General features: G+C 37.9%; 1 protein-coding gene across 2 annotated transcripts; it reads right to left on the bottom strand.

The window, feature by feature from the left end:
* Nucleotides 1-1,323: 1,323 nt before the first annotated feature.
* On the bottom strand, nt 1,324-19,264 carry LOC133448379 (tubby-related protein 1-like). Of its 2 annotated transcripts, none has more exons than XM_061726831.1 (13): nt 19,128-19,264; nt 16,603-16,735; nt 16,369-16,488; nt 16,147-16,278; nt 8,198-8,317; nt 7,846-7,992; nt 7,691-7,773; nt 7,404-7,568; nt 6,201-6,313; nt 5,994-6,102; nt 5,804-5,902; nt 4,683-4,854; nt 1,324-2,343 (listed from the first exon to the last, which is right to left on the bottom strand). In XM_061726831.1, exons 1-13 carry the CDS (start codon nt 19,140-19,142, stop codon nt 2,210-2,212), a joined length of 1,542 nt encoding a protein of 513 aa, XP_061582815.1. In that variant the 5' UTR covers nt 19,143-19,264; the 3' UTR covers nt 1,324-2,209. The 2 variants fall into 2 exon arrangements, with proteins under 2 accessions (XP_061582815.1, XP_061582816.1); XM_061726832.1 differs by having other exon boundaries at nt 16,603-16,732.
* Between the last annotated feature and the right edge of the window lie 448 nt (nt 19,265-19,712).

Below are 19,712 nucleotides of genomic sequence, written 5' to 3'. Positions count from 1 at the left end.
ACAGTGATATTTTATGAGTGATATCACTCATAAAATATCACTGTGAGATTGAAACTTGAAACAGAACCAATATATAGTAAATGTTACATGGTACAATTGATTTATTGGATAGTTTTGCCATCAGACTCGTGCCTTCCATTTGAATTAGAAAAAGAAACTATCCGCATACAAATGTATTTATCAGCTAAATGCAATAACAAACACTAACCTCTTTAGTAAAGTTAAGGAAATAGAGACTTATGCCCTAGTTTGCCCCTTTATTTCCAGGCCTATTTAAAAAAAAAAAAGAAAAGAGAGGATATAACAAGCTCTCAACAACTGATATTATCATTGCAACCCTCACAAACACATTTGTCATCCAGCAACAGCTCCTTCTGTTGGTCAACAACATATTTGCAATATTTTAAGATTATTATGCACATATCCCCTTTTGACCCACAATGTGACTACGTCAAGAGTGTTTGCACTTGAGAATGACAGTATTAAAGTTGGCAGTTGTTTAGCTGCAAGTTCGCCACCAAAAACAGACAATACTGGGGAAACAGAACTCACCATGCAGCATCTGTTCAAGAGCAGCCGCCAGCTTCAGGCTCCATTTAATCTGCGAGTTTGGACAACTGCCTGAGCAGGTTCAGGCAGAATACACACCTCTCACTTACTCTCGAGGCCCTCGGTTCAAACAGGTTTTTCATCCTGAGCGAAGCTCCTCTCGACATGTCAGGCAACCACTGAAGAAAAAGGGTGGGTGTCTCTGAAACTTGCAACTGGAATCTGTCTGATTATCTGCCAGCTGCCCGCTCACAGCAGATGATACAGTCATAAAACATGTTTTATAACTTTTCTGACGCATTACAAAACATACTGTATAGGCCTTTTACTCACAAAGCATATATTTATAGAATAGAGTGACATTGATGACGTTTAATTTGGATGCATTATAACCTCAAAGGTGACATTTTCTGATCTCCCATCTTTTTTTTTAAAGACCAAAGAGAAGATTTCTGGATGTCGTGAAAGAGGATATGCAATTGGTGGTAGGGGGGTAAGACTGAAATGTAAGATGGACATAGGTGATCTTCTGTGGCAAATCCCAAAAGGTAAAACGGAGAGAGAAAAAAAAGAGGAATCAGCCTGAAGATGTACAGAACGAAAGCTCTCTTTTTAACATGGTTTTACAACTCAGTTCATCACAGCAAGGGTTTAAGGGGCATCAGAAACTTGCCTTAACTCCACCCCTCTCCTCTGCAGGCTGTGCCTGTTTTGAGATCAGTGTTAGAGCTTTATGCTCGCCCTTTCAGATCAGAAATGCAACAAAGGCAATAGTTCAGGAAAATACATGAATTTTACAAAATTCTGACAAAATCTGATACAAATACAAAAAAAACCCCTACAAAAGCTCAAATCAGACCAAATTATCTGAAACGAGCAAATTTTAGACAGAACAATCACTCATAATAGACACCTGAAACTAAACACTCCCCTTAAACTATGCATGTTACCGTTACAATATTGTTCCACAGTCACTACACCTGCACAGTCAACTTCTATCAGAATTAATAGGATTCAAATAAATATAATATTATGAGATATCAGAGTATAAATTGGTCAATTGTGCATACTGGTGTAATACGTCAAATTAAATACAGATTACTGTCTTCACAAACACAGATGTTCCCATCTTCAGCTTCTGCGTTTAGTCTTTGTGTTTCACACAAGCGGGTGAAGTCACAAATGACACAAAACAATGGTGATCTATTTCAGGAATGCAATGCAAACACAGCATAACAAAGCAAAACGTATAAAGCCAGATGTCTTTTAAACATTTTAATATACCTTCAACACCTTCATCACTGAGGTGTCGTCTTCCAGCTCTCCAAAACCCCCTAACTCTCCAGTCTCTGGGTCCTTTTGAAGTCCTATTTGTGGCTCAGACAATTTCTGTTTCTTTTCCCATTGAATAACCAAAAGGAACTCTCCAGTGCCATGCTGGACAAGTTAAGATGATCTTTTATGTTTGGTTTTGTTCATTGCACCTGGATGGGTTGGAAATGCAGCAGCAGGTATGTGGTTGTCCTCAAGGAGCCATCATTATCACTGCCGCCCATCGCAGGATGAGTACGCCAGTCCAAAGACATGCGTGGGTCTGATGGAAATTGTGGCCTCGTTCCATTCTGGTTTCAGTGTTAGTAGACAGCTGATGACATTTGTATTATTCACAAGCGATTTTGCCATCGAAGCTCGAGAGCGCGATGGCAAAGGCCTGCACAGCACACATGGGGTAGTTGTAGTCCAGCGTGAAAATGTCATCAGCTATTCGTCCAAACTGCATCACGATGTAGTCCACTGCAAAAAGCAAGGAACTGTGTCAATAAAGTTGCAATTGAAGATTAATATACATAAGCTTTTACTTACACACATGTAAAGTTCAATTTTAACAGACATAAAATGTGTGTTTGAAAATGTACTTGTAAGTATTGTTTGTTATACAAAACCTATATGCAACAACATTTTTAGAAAAGGTAGGCATTCTGGTTAATCCTACTAAAAACATTTTATCCTAACTAATGCACAGAAGTGGGTACTATGGGAGTCTGGCTCTGCTCCAATGATGGTGAGTTGTTGTCGCTGAGATAAAGTTAGCTTGTGTTTTATCTTTTTTTGCAGTTTTTATCACTGTCAATATTGTGTAGAATAAATAACAGCAGCCCTTCAGGACAAAGATGAAAGCTTTATCTTGAGTGGACAGATCTAGTTTTCCTGTCTGGGTGTATTTTGTAGCGGTGAAGAGACAGGACTCTTTACTGATTTTTCTGTGACAAAAAAAAAAAAAGCAACAATGGGTGGCACTCGTTTCAGAGAGGAAGACCATGTCCCCGGAGATTTACTGGAGCTCCAGATGAGTTCCAGATGTTGAAACCAGAATCATGCAAGATCAATAGATTGTAGTTGGCGTGCAGTCGCATCTATGTTTCCATCCACATAAGGCTGTCAGCATGCCTTTCACCTCTACGAAATGTTGGATCACATTCGTATTCAGTGCGTGATGTGGATAACAGCCCGCCAACGATCCTTTGAAATCATGTTCTGTTCTTCACCTCTTTAACAGTCCAGAACTAAAACATTTACTCCAGTTCTGTTATTCTCTAATACAGTGTTGGGTCACATTTTTTCGTCCATATTCCTACACTTAAATGAGAAAAAAATATTGCACAATTTAATTAAAGCCTGGTTTCAGTTTACCAACAGATTCTATCATCCATATTATCAAATGTTCGCTGTCAGTCTTGATTAGATGGTAAAGATGGTAAAACGGTTTTTGGTTCAGTAATGGGGGAGGGATGATGGGATCATGTTACAGTCAGTGATATTTGGACAGGCTAAAGATAATAGTGGCCTGACTAACATTACACTTATGACCTGTGTACCCTAAATAGTCCAAATCCAACCTACTGCTACAATACTACAACCCAAATTAATCCTACTACATACGATCATAGTACTTTGAGTTAATGACCACTGTTAGTTTGTGCGTGCTGGACTGTTGAAAACACCTAAGGATATATATATATATATATATATATATATATATATATATATATATATATATATATATATATATATATATATATATATATATATATATATATATATTGAATTAAAAAATGTATATAAATGTATGTATATATATATATATATATATATATATATATATATATATATATATATATATATATATATATATATATATATATATACACACATTTTTTAATTCAATGTTTTACTTTCTTTGTTTTATGTTATAATGTCTTGAGTAGTTGGAATTCTTGGAAATATTTTTTGTGCTCTCTTTGAACACATCAATACTGATTTGATTACTCAATCATTACTTCCAGTGAGTTTTGTCAACTTAATTCTTTTCTGAAACATTTATTCCACATGTCGTTTGTCCATCAAAACGGCTGTATTACCGATGCAATGCAGAAAAACGTGATTAGTCTGGTCTTGGATGTAGACAGCGCTCTCTACTGTAATCGAGTTAAATGGTAATACAAACCATAAACTACCCAAATGCATTTTATATAAATGTATATGCATTGTATCACATTTGTATGAGGACGGTTGGACTGCTATATATATATATACGTGAGGGCAAACCTTATAGTGCTGGGATAACAGTATTTGTAACTGTTGGGAACCTACCAGAACTAATTCATTTTTCTCTGATGCTTGTTATTCCTATGAATCCATTTCCTGGCCTCTCTCACGCTTGTCAGGTCTATAATTATAAGGCTGGGGTCTGTCATGTGCGCGTACAGTTGCTGCAGTGTTGATCTTCTGTATTTGCTTTTGGTCTACTCCTCCCAACTCGCCTGGTCCTCATTGCGCTACGTGTATGTTTTAAAAGATGTTTAAAACTGATATTACGATCTAATTGATATTTTAATGCATATTTAGAGTTGTTTTCCACTAGTAAACCTTGTTCTTTCTTCATGCACTGAAATGTAAAGTCTCTGGCGATTTGAACCTTTAGGTTGCAGTCAGGCTTATTGTTGAATTATTACATGGTCCACTGATTTTTTTTCTTGCCTGGAAAACCCCTTGTATTTCATTTCTCCAACACATGCAGCTGTGAACAAACAGCCATGCTTCCCCTAGAACACAGATGCATAAAGAGCACTTACAGTCTTTGTTATGAACTATCTGAAAGTTCTTGACAGAAGCCTGCGTGACTCTGCCGTTGAAGTTCAGCACGTGAGACGCCGTGTCTTCGTTCCACACAGGAGTCTTGTTGCGAAGCTCAATCAGATTTTCCATCCTTCTATTCTGGTATCTTATCAACAAACTGTCACATTCCTGCGGACAATCGACAAAACATATGTGAATAAACACCAGTGAAAAGTGATGTGATTTTACCCGCTGGCCTTGCGTTGCTCTCACAATAAACATGCCATTAGCCGAGCTGTAAGAAATATGGATTTTGCTTCTGTTGTTCTCAACAACAAGCAAAGGTTGAGGTAAGACTTCACTCAGATATGACCTTGGCAGATGTCACAGCTTTTAAATGATATTTTTGTACCCAGCATCTCTCTGTTCTTCGCTGTTCCTCAAAATCGGTTATGTGTCCTGTTTTGTTTCGTTTTTTGTGTGTCTGCGGGCCACTCCGAAACCTTCCACTTGTGTTTAGTCCCAGCTTCAAACCAGATGCCAGCCTCTTTTCAATTTCAGGTTCTTATATGTGTGACTTTCACAGAACACTAACATCCTCCTAATGGGGCTTTCGCCTTTTTTTCGAGTTAAGCATACATGTACTTTTAGCTGAAAGTTTTCTTGATTTTCCAGACACGGAAAACCAAGTTAATTTTGAATTCCGCAGTAACTCTAAACTGGTATGTCCTAATGACATTCTGGACTGTGGAAACCGCAAACTGGAAGCGTTTTTGTATCTTTCATAGCCTTCTAATGGTTTGCAGGACTCCGTTTGCATAATTTTCGAATCTTCCGTCACCTGAGTCCGTAATTGTTAAGCGTAACCACAAGGTTTCGCAATTCAGAGGTCTGAAACTGTCAGCTGATGAAAATTACATTTACACTCCGATGTTGAGTTGAGTCTGCGGGTAGCTGTGCTCATTTCACAATATGTTCTCTGCTTATAAAATTAGAAAGAAAAAAAAAGATTATTAAAAGCTCATTTTTCATGTCAATTTCCTGCACTGGCTAAATGTTCTTTTCATTTCGAACATAAAGTGTGGCAAGTTTTTTGCATGTAATTGTATGTATCTCCCCTGTTGGCTTGGAATATTACATTTCTTGGTCTGAGCGGGACTCTGTCATTGTCCTTATCCATTCCTGGAATGACCACAGTCATCCTTCTGGGTCCTTTCATCCCGAGGACATTTGTCTCCTGAGGCCAGAAACAAACAAACGGCAGGATAAATCAAACAGTATTCCTGAAAAGCACAGCGTGTAAATGGCAAACACTTGGTAGGACTTACATAGATGATTCCTGCTAATTCTTGCCGTGCATTGGACAAGTCTGGAAGAGCTCTTTCTGGATTCAGCGCATTATCAAACACGGTGAACTTTGTTCCCATTAAGTTTGACCTGCACAGCACAGAATTCAGAGGTGATTACGGCATGCTCTTTCAAACGGTGCCATGCTGGTTCTTGTTTACTGCTTCTGATGACACAATGCAACATACCTCAGCTTCCCAACAAAGTTCTCACCCCCTCTTGATAAGTCCGTAGCATCAATGGAGATGAGGTAATTTGAAGTTGCGCTTTTCTTTCTTTTCCTCCCAGCCAACAGGAAAGTCTACAAAGAAGAGGATATTATTGATTAAAATTGAAAAAAAAAGACAATCTAGTGGTTGCTGAAGAAGTTCTATCAGCTTGGTGATAAATGACACTGTTCAGATTATTAAAGCTGCAAGCTCTCGACTTTTCAAAGACTTTCCTACTTTTGCTTAAACATCTTTACCAGCTGATCTGAAGAATAATTAATGAGATTCCTCAGTTAACATCAGCCGTCTTCTAAACCAGTGTCTCCCAACCTGGGGTCCAGAGATCTCTGGGGGTGTGCGGAACTTTGTCTGCTTTGAGGATATGCAGTTGTAAAAATTATATTTGCGCATGTTAAATAAATAAAAAAATCATAATAACACACCTAATGGAATATGTAATCCAAGTCTGTATAAACCCACTTAGTATTTTAAAATGACCAAAATACATTATATATATACATATATTATACATATTATATACATATATATATATATATATATATATATATATATATATATATATATATATATATATATATATACATATATATATATATATATATATATATATATATATATATATATATATATATATATATATATATATATATGTATATAATGTATAAGTTATTTAGCAGGATAAAAACTTAAAACTTATTATTATATCATTATTCAACATTTAATCATACTACTCTGACAGGTTATTAAAGGAAAAATGATAAACATTTTTGCTCTCATATTAAAAGAGACATTTTTCAGAAATTCAATTATTTTTTGTGTGTATTTTATACATTGGTGACACAAAAGGAAGGTGAGAAAGACAAAGTCATATGTATACAGGGTAAACCAAAGAGAAATGTATCACAAAAAACATAATTAAGGTTCATTTTTTCAAATTAAAGATTTGTATCGAATCACTTTACTCTTTTGGTGCTAGTACGTACGGGTCGGGGGGCCCGGCTGGTCTTAGACACAAGTAGGGGGGGCTCCAAGGAAAAAAGGTTGGGAACCGCTGTTCTAAACTATAGTAGTTGTTGTGGAAATGTAAAAAAAACCAAGTATATTTCAATATTAAAGCTGCTGTCCCTTTATATAGAAACTTGTCGACACAGTGAAACCGACCTTTTTCTCGTTGTCTAGATGAAGGTAGTACAGAGGATAGAAGTTCTTATCCATGCCTCTCTGGTCCCGCGTCACCCTGCATTTGACAGTCACGCCCTGTGGAGCTGGGTCCATCACAAACTGCTCCAGGTTGTCAAATTCAATCTCAGGTGAGGGGGGTCTCTCCTGATGGATGGAAGGAAAACAAGAAAAGGACATTTTTGTTATTTTTCATTGTAAATCAACTTTTTTTCTTTACTGTGCAACATCACCGGACTAAAATGTGTTACTTTGTGAGAATTTGAGACCTTTTTCTTCTTCCCTTTGCCCTTCTTCTTCTTAGACTTTTCTTCTTTTTCTGACTCAGATTCGTTACTCTCTTCTGCCTTTCCTGAAAATAGAAATATGTTGAGTACTTGTCAAACTAACTGAAAAACAAAAAGAAGGTTTTTAGGAAACTTGCCTTTCTTCTTAGTCTTCTTGTCTTTGTCCTTGGTTTTCTCCTTTTCTGAAGAAGTTTGAAACATGGATGCAGGTGCAGCGCTGGATTTCTTCTTTGATTTGCTTGACTTTGTCTCCTCCTCACTGTCATCGCTGTCAGACTTGGCAGCTGCTCAGTAAATAGGAGTTTTTGTTAAATTTCATGTATTGATTAACATTTTTACAAAGATACAAGGACTGTGCTCCCCACACACAGCCACATATTTGACCGTCTGTTAAATGTAATCTACCTCAAACAAAAAAACAAAAAATGCTTTTTAAAGTCAACAAAGATATGAGATCTCAATAGAGAAAATGATCAGAAATGCAACCACCTTTCTTTTTGCTTTTAGACTCTTTGTCTCCATTTATCATGAACATTGAAGCTGGTTCTTTCTTCTTGTCCTTTTCTTTTGACTTGGCCTTTTTTTCTTTTCCATCAGAATCTTTTTCCTCTGAGAAGTCAAAAACAAGCAGAATTTAAAAAATGTCATTTGTCCTTGTATGTGATAAACTGCTGAATGGTGTGAGCACACACGAAGGAATGTAACCTGTTCTTCAAAGACAAATAATAGAAACCTCATTCCTTAATGCAGAAGACAGACAGCCCGGAGAGTTGTGTGGAGTTGTGCCAAACAAATATGAACTATAATCAAGTAGCTCACTGCATCTGTATATATATATATATGTATATATATATATATATATATATATATATATATATATATATATATATATATATATATATATATATATATATATATATATATATATATATATATATGATAAATGTAGGACGATTGTGTACTCTCAAATAGATGTTTACACATTGGTCTTTATTGAAGACTGCACAAATTAATCATTTTTTTCCCACAATTAATTAATTAATTAATATGTATATGTACTATTTGACTACATGTATATGACTTTATATTGGTATCTTTACATATGTCTGAGCAGCTAAAGATACTTGTATGTATATTATGTATATGTCATTTTGATGTGATTGATGCCCCCCAGTTTTGACATAGACACTTAAATATACTCACAAGCCTTCTCGATCCCAAACACATTCCACACACACACACACACACACACACACACACACACACACACACACACACACACACACACACACACACACACACACCATACGCTAAAAATAAACAACTGAAAAGGGAATGCTTCTCTCTCTGTCCTCTTCGGTTTGTAAATATCTAGTTGTCCTATGTTTAAATGTCTCCTTTTATCCCAACATAACACATTATACACTCATTCACATGCGGTACAACACATCACACTGTCACCAAACTGCACCCATCACTCCCGTCTTTTCTTTCCTGGTCTTTCACGCCCCACCATCGGTGATCTTAGTCCCCTTTGGTAGTATTTTTTTTTATATATATATATATATATATATATATATATATATATATGGAAAACAAAAGGAGGAAAAAGTAGCTCACGACACATGAGACAGATGTGTGACAGCAGATCTGGTGAAGCTACTCAGTTTGACCTCTACTTTTGCTACTTTCTTCAGCTGGTTTCCCAAATTTGGCAGCTTGAGTAGAGTTTAGGCCTGACCTGACATTTCCATGGGTGACCCAACATTTTTTAGACTCGAGAAAAAGATGAAAAAGCACATTTGGAAGTGGGTCTAACATTACATGCGTACAAAGTCTTTTTTTCAGCTCAAGTTTACATTCAAAAGCTACAAGCTGCTAAACCTCATACTGCATAACTTGGATAGAGAAGCACGCCAAATTCTTTGCTGAAATTAGTGGCATAAGCCTTGTGTCCTCAAAACCTAGATTGCACCCACAATACTGTCAGCACATGCTCTTAAAACTTGTTCCACTAAAATGAATCTGTCCCAACATGCCCTGACTTTTAAACTCGCTGACAAATGACGTTTCAGAGCTCTGTTGTGCCTGAGCTCCATGCATGTCTTTGGCAATAATGAACTTTAGGAGTAAGAGCCTGGTTTGGGAACAGTATCATCTACTTCAAGTGGGTTTCTCTGAATATCAGGTAGTAATAGAGCAACATTTTAAAATTTAGCAGATTAAACTTAAAAAAAAATCGATTCTTGCTGCAAAACAAACCGAAAGTGAAAGCTAACTTGGATTAGCTCATATATTTAGGTGGAGATAAAACCTACAGTATAGAGATTTAGTATTTTTAACTGATGAAGTTACATCATTCATCAGAAGAAAAAACTTGGTTTATCTTTACTTTCAACAACAAAAACTTGAGTGCACACAAACAGAAGTCCCAGCTTTGGAAATGAGGATCTTATGAGCATGTGTAAGGTCCATGTTCTACCTCATCATACCACTAACATTTACAGTAACACACTTAATAATCATATAAGGGAGAATATGGGGGGAAAAGGAAAAATAGCCTGAAATTGAACATAGAGAATTTGTCACATAAGAAAACTGCAATGTTTGCTAAAAAGAGATGAAGAGAAAAACGCTGAGCCAAACACCAACATGTAAATATGTTTTACGGTGATGAGATAAATGTGTCTGCACTTACAGCACAACACAGAATTCACTTGAAATCAAATACGTGGCCGCTGCCACGATCCTTTCAGCTCCATCTGAAATTCGGAGGGAAATAATTCATGTATTTATTATTCTTCAGTTGTTTATTGTACTTGCTCAGATGATTGTGAGCGATTTAGCTGGATTTAGTTGGAGCTCTTAAAGTGATAACTGCTACAAGCTGCACCAGAATACAACAGAACAAGAACAGAACAAGGAAGTTCCAGAGACAATGAATATGCCCTACAGTTTGATAGTAATAATACTTATAATGATTGAATACTTATAGGGTGAAATATACTGTAAACTTGTGTAATGCTTTGGTTCTTCAGTTTAAACAGATCAAAGTTAATATGATGGGTTTTTTTTATCATGATGTCACAATGTGATGACTTTGAAGCATGATTGGTGAAAGTCAGTTATATAAATTCCAAATGATCAGGACATTTAAGTACATATCAAGTTGAAGGTTGTGTCAAAATAACAATGCAGCAATCACAACAGCTGGACGACAAATGAAAGGTTAACTGAACTCAGTCAATCTGCAATTAGTGCTTTTACAAGCTAGACCAGTTCCAGTTCACATGAACTGTAATGAGAGTGTGCCAAACATAAGAATCAGCACCAACTGCTTATATAAACTGTCATTCTCGTATTTCTACCTGATTTGACAGTGTGATCTTTTGGAAAAAAGGTACTATATGCCATCTCTTACGGTAATAACTTCTAAAGAAAATAATGAATGACATACTGAATTGACAGTTCTGAGAATTTTCCATCCAGATGACAGGACTGAGCAACAATGACAATATACTGTAGCAGTGATTAGCCTGCTTTCCTCTGAGCTGAGATGCTTCATTCAAGTCTAAACACAAGTTGTTCCTCTGTTAGCCTGTGAAAATCCTGAGAAAAAGTAGACACATTTCTGAGGAACAAAATAGCGACATATTTGCTGCTAAGCTTTTTCTTGGACACAGTGGAAGAAGAAATGGAGGATAAAAGTGTAGTTTGGTGCAGAAGTCTGTGAAAATGGGGGAAATTCATCTAAAATGGTTGTGACTCCTAAATGGTAAAAGTCATATTTTTGTTGAACATCTTAAACTGAAGCTAGAAGTCCACACTTTGATCAGACGTTGAATTCTTTCTTTCTTCTTCTTTTTTTTTTTTTACTTTGTTTTGGACAAAATTAAATTTAGATTTTGTAATGGCCATGAACATAAACAGATCACTGATGTTGCAGCAGTTCAGTCCCAGTGGAACATCACACCTGTTGTTCAGGATAAAAAACAAAAAAAACAACTGAACTTGTGGTTCATTAGAACAATTAATCTAAAACAGGAAGAGATTGCAATATGATTGTTTATTTTTTTTCCCCTTTCTGGTAGTGACTCTGATACATTAGATATCGAGTACTATAGAGTATGTTTTCCACAGGCGTAGATATCGGGGATGCAATCGGTGCAGCTGCACCGGGGTCCAGATGCCGTCAGGGGCCCATGAAGGAAGGAGGGAAAGAAAAAGGTTTTTGTGAATGGAATAGTCCAATCACCTTAATATGCTACCTGTCAGTCATGTTAAGTGCATGATGATGCGATGACGTGACGAGTTTTCAGCAAGAAAAAAAAGTAACCAAAAGAAAATAAATGACAAAATATAGCGTAGCATCATGTTTTGCAAGCCCAAACAAAAAAGCTGCGCACAAAAGAGAAAAGAAATAAAGAGCCAGGATTATGTTAAAGCAAAAATGACAAAATTGGATTCGTTTTTAGATACGAGGACAGCTTGCCAGCTACTGTACCTCCATAAATGAAACGGCATTGATCTGACCGCCGAGGGGCCAGTCACAATGTTAGCCTGTATGGCGACAATAGCAGTCCTCTATAGTGGCTGTGCATATGTGTGTGTGCATGTGTGTGTGTGTGTGTGTGTGTGTGTGTGTGTGTGTGTGTGTGTGTGTGTGTGTGTGTGTGTGTGTGTGTGTGTGTGTGTGCGTGTGTGTGTGTGTGTGTGTGTGTGTGTGTGTGTGTGTGTGTGTGCATGCGGTGTGCGCTTTTGTTTAGGAGAGAGGTGGGGGCACTAAAAAAATATTTGCACCGGGTCCTATCACCATGATGTTACGCCACTGACTGTCTCGATACACATTGCCAACGTAGTGGTAATGCTGGATACTTAGTTCGGTCCAACCACTTGCAAACAATCTCTTCCGCACTTAACTTAAAACGAGAAATTTCTTTCAGGGATAGTATTTGCATAACTTTCTTAGCTGACTTTTAGAGCAATGAAGAGGAATTCTGAGGGATTCTGTTTTCATAAATTACTGGCTGGTGTTTGGAGGTGAATAAAGGCAAACACCGATGCCTCTATTTTCTTCAGTCGTCAAGTTATTCCAGTGTTGGTATCAGAATCAGAACAACCCTATGAATTATGAATGACTACAACATTTCAAGTAATATTAATCAAACGTTGTGTCAGATATTTCACAGTTAAGTTAAAAAGTGGTGTAGATTCTAGAGAAAAAAAGCTGTGAGACGTAACTCTAATTTCATCTTGGATCAATTTTGACCGACACGTCACTCATTAGAGCGCTGCCCGTTAGCTGGGCTAAAAACATCCACATCCAAGAGGAAGCTGGGAATGACAACAGTATGACCCAAAACAAAATTTAGAAATCTGAACCAGTGCCGTGAGGATTGCGTTCTTCAGTTTCTGCAGTTTCTGCAGTTCATTTAACACAATCCAGCCTGCATTTCTGTGTAAGAAACTCCAGAAGACACAGGTGGATGCCTCCACAATCACTGGGATTACTGACTACCTGACAAACAGACCACAGATTGTGAGATTGAATGGTTGTGTGTTTGCAAAAGAGCCCCACAGGGGACTGTACTCTCACGCTTCCTCTTTACGCTGTAAACCTCAGACTGCCGGTACAAGTCGGAGTCATGTGCAGTAATACTCAGACGACTGCGGTTTTGCAGTGTATCAGTGATGGACAAGAAACTGAGTGCAGAGAACTGGTGGACCGTTTTGTTGTGTGTGTGGGAGCCAACATCTCATCTTGAATGTGAACAAGACAAAGGAGATTGTAGATTTTAGGAAGGCCAGGATTAAGTCAAATAGTTTTCAAGAAAGAAGAAGTGGAGGTGGTGGAGAAATATAAACACTTCAGTGTTCACCTGGACAACAGACTGGACTGGACATGATGTTGTTTATAAGAAAGGGCAGATCTGACTTCACTTCTTAAAGGGGACCTATTATGGCATTTAATGTCTATTTTAAACAGGCCTTGAATGTCTTAAAAACAAGCTTTTGATTATTTTTTCTATATAAATTAGAAATTCAGCCTCTGGGCCATGTCTTTATCTTTACCGTTTCTAACCTCCTTCTCTATGCGGGATTCTGAGTGGGCGGGGAGGCTATGATAATGAGGCACTGTGCTGATTGGCTGCCTGAATAACGCTACAAACAAATGGCCGAAGCTCCAGCCGGCGGAGTTAAGCCTGAATTATGGTTCTGCGTTAAATCGACGCAGACCCTACGCCGTAGGCTACGCTGTAGGGTACGGCGTAGCCTACGGCGTAGGGTCTGCGTTGGTGTAAAGCTTGAGTTATGGTTCTGCGTCAAAACGACGCCGTGCCTACGGCGTGTGTTATGCGTTGACGCAGACCACACGCCGTCACTGACGTGCACCTCCCGAAAATTGTAACTACGCGTCAAGGCGACGCAGACCACACGCAGACAGAGAGGGCTGTGATTGGTTCGCTTGGAAGCAACGCATTTCCAGTTTCCGGTTTGAAGCAGTTGTGAACCTTCAACGCTCTTTTCTTTCTTCGTGTATGTGTGACTTTTTTTGTTTTGGTTTTTTGCACAATAGTTGTCCTTATCTCTTTGATTTACTGTGACCGGGAAAAGTCGGATAAACCATTCAGGAAAAGATCGCTAACTAGCGGTCGCGGGGGGTACTGCACCTCGACGAAATGGAGTGACGGAAAAGTCCGAAGGGTTCACGACGGCGTCACGGCGACGGCGTGTGCTCTGCGTTGGTTTGACGCAGAACCATAAATCAGCCTTTACACCGTGTCATGCATGCGATGTGAGCGAGCGTCAGCGACAAAATCAATTCCATTGCTTTATTTTCTATTGGACTGTCCTAACTGGCCGCAGCGCCGCAGCGGCAACGCAGCGCTGCGCAGCACGACGCGGTGCAGCGTTTTGAGCTGAACATTTGTCGGATGCCCTGCTTCTATTTTCTTCCTGTCGCTGGCGTTGAAAGCCGGTTGAAAGCGCTGTAGGAAACAGTCACAGATGAGGAACGGCTGATCTAGTTAGTTGAAATGAGTCTCTATGATACCTCCTCATTTCACTACAAAAACCTCAATAAAGTGGCAGCTGGCTGGAGGGAGATGGACAGAGAGCGTCCGATGTCACGCAGTGCGAAGCGATAGTCGGACACTCGCATGCAGAATAGTTGTTTTATAGTTGTGGGCGTGGTTTGCATTTTGGTTACGTAACGAAAATGCGCAGAATCTGAATGGCTCGTAGATCCACATCGCACTGGACGGCTCATCCGGGCGGCTGTACAGACACTGCAGAATTTGGTTGCTTTCCTCCTTCTCTGAGTTGGCAGGCTGAGGGGAGACCACTTTATATATGTTAAAGCAAGAGAAAACTTGTTTTTCATAATAGGTCCCCTTTAAGGAAGCTTAGGTCCTTCAGTGTTTGCTGCAAGATGTTGAATATCTTCTATAAGTCTGTTGTGGGGGGATCAACCACATCTGCAGTCATCTGTTTAGGGAGCAGCATCAGAACCAATGACTTAGAGAAACTTAACAAAATAAAGAAGTGTTTTGGAGCATCTGGATCTGGTTGTGGAGTATACTTCATAAAATGAAGAAGTTCATGGACAACCCTGAGCATCCTTTTCACAGCACAGCGATTCAGCAAGAGTGTCTGCAGTCCGAGTTTTCCTCAGATCCAGCGACCGCTCCAGGAGATCCTTCCTGCCCCAGCATAAACCTCCACAATGTCTCTTTGAAGAGACTTAAATTGTGACTACTGCAAGAACTATTTTTCCCTTTGGGCATAAATAAAATATTTTTGAATATGAATTTGAATTTGCAAAAGCACAATATTGTGTTGGACAGCATCCTCTCATACAGTATGTCCCTTTCAAACGTCACCTTCATTATTTATTAGTTACGTAGAGGCTCGTATTAAGTCATTGTGAATGTGTTCATTATTTTAGAGCATCAGCGTTTACTCCAGACCTCTATTTAAGTAAAAGTACAAGGCTAATCAGATAAAAAGAATCAGGAGCCAGGGTCTTCCAGGACAGTAAATGGTTGACTGAACAAAAGTTAAAATCATAGAATTTGGTTGTGGTAATATTTTAATGAACTTTTCAACTGCTGATTTCTTAAGCTACTGGCTAAAGTGTTTTATTGCTCCTGCTGCCAACTCACTATTTCCACTTACTCACCATTACACAATAAAATCATTTAATCGTCTTACCTATGATCTGGTCATATAACTGTTGTTTTAAGCATGCTTTTAAAACCTTGGATGTCTCTGTGCTGTAAAGCTTAGAGCCGTTGTTCTGCAGCCAGAAGATCAACAGTTAAAAAGAGCAGGTTAAATTAATTGGTGATTCTAATTCAGTCATAGGTATAAGCGAGTGTAAGTGTTACTGGTTATCTGTCTCTCTGTTAAGTTGATGGAGCCCAGGTTCAATTTACCTTTAGATTTAGATTTCTTCTCTTTGGATGAGTTTGCGGCTGGAGAAGTTTCCTTGGTGGTTTTTTTCTTTGTCTTTTTCTTGGGGGTTTCCTCCTCATCGTCATCATTATCGTCATCATCTGAGTCTGAACCTGGAGGGATGGAAATGAAGGTATGAATCTACAAATTAATAGTTAAAAAATGAGCTGAAAGGAATTTAAAAGTGAATGTAGATGGCTTACCCTTTTTCTTCTTAGGAGCACTTTTGGTTTTCTTTTTTGGCTCTTTCTCTTTCTCTTTTTCCTTGTCCTTTTCCGGTTCTTTGTCTTTTTCTGGTTTCTTTTTCTTTACCTTTTTTCCATCTATAAAGGTGATTTTAGACATCATAGTTACATTGTTGTAAAAGAAACAAAAGAAACATTACAAACATGACAGTTTGTTATTTTGTGTTTTGGGATATGCTCAAATGTCCTCACTTTGAGCGGTGGCGCTCTCGTCTTCAGCAGCATCTTCGTTCTTCTTGGTTTTTGTTTTTTTGGGTTTGGCCTCAGTTCCATTGGACTTCGATTCGGTTGTGCCGTTTGTTGAGTCTTTCTTTTTTTTCGGCTTCTATGGATTTTCTTTCAAGAAATGACAAGAATGACAGTCAGGCTAATGTATTCAGTTGACAAAAACAAAAAAAACACATAGCAGGAAGAAACACTGACGGAAAAGTGACGGAAAAGTGACGGAAATGAAAACTGACAGGATGATACTGAAATATAGAATATTAAAAAAAAAGAGTATGAATAACTCACCATTACAAGGCAGATATGAAAGTATGCAAGAAGCAGGAAGAAAATATATAAATGATGAGAGGAATAATATCCTATTTCCATTATTTTTCAATCATAACACTCAAACCACTTGATACAATAGAATCAGATTACATTTGATTTATGTTGCATCAACACTGTCAGGACAACAAAAGAACAACCCAATGTATACTATGTGTGTTAAACTCTGTTATAACACACTTATGAAACAAGAAGTGAACAGGTTTTGTAATGATTGTACGTATGTATTCTTTCTCTGCATCCTGCTGATTACCAAGAATCATTTTAGGCAACAAATTGTACCACTGCCACACCTTAGTACTTACAGCTATTACGTTCATTGTTATGTAAGAAACAAGAGGACGTTTGAGTTAACGGTCACAACTGCTGAGGTGCCTGAAGACAACATAATGGGAACTAAAAGGTTTGGAAATCACAAAAGAAGATTTGAAGTCATTCAAGACACATTTACTTCTACTTTTCACTAAAGGAAGGGGGGCATCATTTGAGTGAGTGGATCTGGCTCTGAATAATGCTCCCTCTTGCTTCCCTCTGCTCTAACACCATGGTTCAAAACATTAGTTATGTCAAGGAAAGTCTAGACATGAGCTTAAATCAATAGTACAATGGAGGCACTAACCCCAAGACCCTTTGGGTCTCTAAAGGTCATTGAGGACAAAATCCCTCTTACAAAGGTTCACTTGCATGATGGCATGCACCTATCCTTCTAAGTAAATGATAAAAATCCTTGCAAATACATTCTTACATAAATCCAGGTTGCAATGAAGACAAAAGGAAGGCTAATTTATTTGTGCTCAACATTTCATAAGTCTGTTCAGTCTGAAGACTTAAACCTTTCCGCAAAGTGACACGGACGTGTCACTGTCCCGAGTCGCAGAGGAATGAGGTCAGTGTGATTGCAGCCGGCGGAAACAGTATAGAGGTAATCCTATTACATGTAGATTCTGCATTCACGGGGCCCTATTTGTGTCCCACAGAAAATCCAACCTCCATACAATGTGACTCGTGATGTACCTTGACAGTTTTCATATTGTGGTGGATCGTTGCATCAAAGTTGCCAAATTATCAAGTTATGTCTGTTACGTTGATTTATTGTAATAAGATCTACAACTTGCGAAAGAGGAAAGCTTTGCTTAAACTTCCTCACAACAGAACACATTAACACCGCTGATGATTTATGCTAAAAACATTTTAAGAGAGCTTTTTTTTTCTTAAATTGTCCTATAACATTTCTAAATGCTTTGTCATCCTCATATGCATGATTTCTTTAATAAATACATTAAAGAAAAACATAAGAGCTGGAAAAAATTCTTCCTCATACATTACTTTATTACTGAAACTTATTGTGAAGGTTTAGATTTAATACAACAGATTTATCCAGTAATTATCTAATAATAGCTTTAAGTGTCATGGAAAAGTAGGAATGTCTAGTTTCGGATTTGCCTCACTGCCAAGATAAATAAGAAAAGTAATGTTTAATAACAACTGATGGCAAGAAGAAAATGACAGGAGAAAAGATTTAGCTGTTTTATCTTGATGCCACCACATCAGCATGTTACATGATTTAGATAGCCGGATTGCCAACCGCCTTTAATCTCTTGTGCAGAGTTTAGCACATGTATTGTTCAGAAGAACAATGACTTGCTAAGCATTGAATGAAATAAAACATTCAACAGGCCCTAAGATGAACCATTCTGTCAGCATGGATATTTTACAGGTTTGAATTCATCCATAAACAGTGTTCCTGTCAGATAATCTGCCACTCCAGGTGTATTCCTCCAATAATGGCATTAGTAACAGTTACCAGACACACAGGTCAATGGCCAGTTAATACATCATCAGCAAATGTTCAAAAATTTAACTCAAGCAGTTTAGATCCATTTAGATCTTTAGATTAGGTCTAAATCAAATAGAAATAGACTAAAGGCTAACTTACAATAACACACCACTTAAACTCTAAACTTTGCATAAACAGTGCAACCGATAATGACGTTATGTCAACAACTAAAGTGTTACATTAGTATGAGTATATTAGTATAATATAATATCTATTAAACCAGCTCTTAATATGTCTCATTACCAAGAAGTTGAGACACTACTAAGAAAAAATGTTGTTATTAAGTAAATAAAAAAAAAAAAAAATAAAACCACAAACCATCCTTTACCTTCTCTGCAGACATGGTCGTTCGCCAAGCTCAGTTCTACCGCAACTTCTTTAAAATTTGAGAAAATACAAAAAACTAAAACTGGCTCCTCAGGAGAGATACTGCAAGAACGAGAAAGCCCTGTACTCACTGCACCTCAATCAGCAGAAAGTTGTTAATAGGATTTATGTGTAAAGCCATCTGCTCTGCAGAAACACGTCAACGGGACAAACCAAGACAGCCTGTGGAGGAGGGAGATGACTTGTGTACATGGCCACCTTTCAGTGTTCTGCTCATTGTTTTAAGGGCACTCTTTTCAGTGCCAGCTTCTGAAACGATGTCACGAGATACCAAACTTTTGTTTACTTGCTTTTCCTCTATTGTGCTGTCTGAACTCACCTGGGACTCCAGCTGTGGGATGAAGACAGGTGTAAAATATTCACCTTGTTTCCTGTGTTAAGATAGATGTTTAGATAGATAGATAGGATGGATGGATGGATGGATGGATGGATGGATGGATGGATGGATGGATGCAAATCAATATACAACATTTAAGTATGAAAAATAAGATACACAAGTATATGAACTTTAAATAAGGATGTGCAA

The sequence above is a fragment of the Cololabis saira genome, chromosome 8 (assembly GCF_033807715.1).
Source record: "Cololabis saira isolate AMF1-May2022 chromosome 8, fColSai1.1, whole genome shotgun sequence".
NCBI lineage: Eukaryota > Metazoa > Chordata > Actinopteri > Beloniformes > Belonidae > Cololabis > Cololabis saira.
This window is presented reverse-complemented; position numbering and strand designations above follow the sequence as displayed.

Excerpts from the sequence above, each read along its gene's own strand:
- LOC133448379 (XM_061726831.1), bottom strand. Across the intron at positions 6,314-7,403 it reads ATCTAGACAACGAGAAAAAG|ACTTTCCTGTTGGCTGGGAG; the intron begins GTCGGTTTCACT and ends TCTTCTTTGTAG. Across the intron at positions 2,344-4,682 it reads GATAGTTCATAACAAAGACT|TGGACTACATCGTGATGCAG; the intron begins GTAAGTGCTCTT and ends TGCTTTTTGCAG.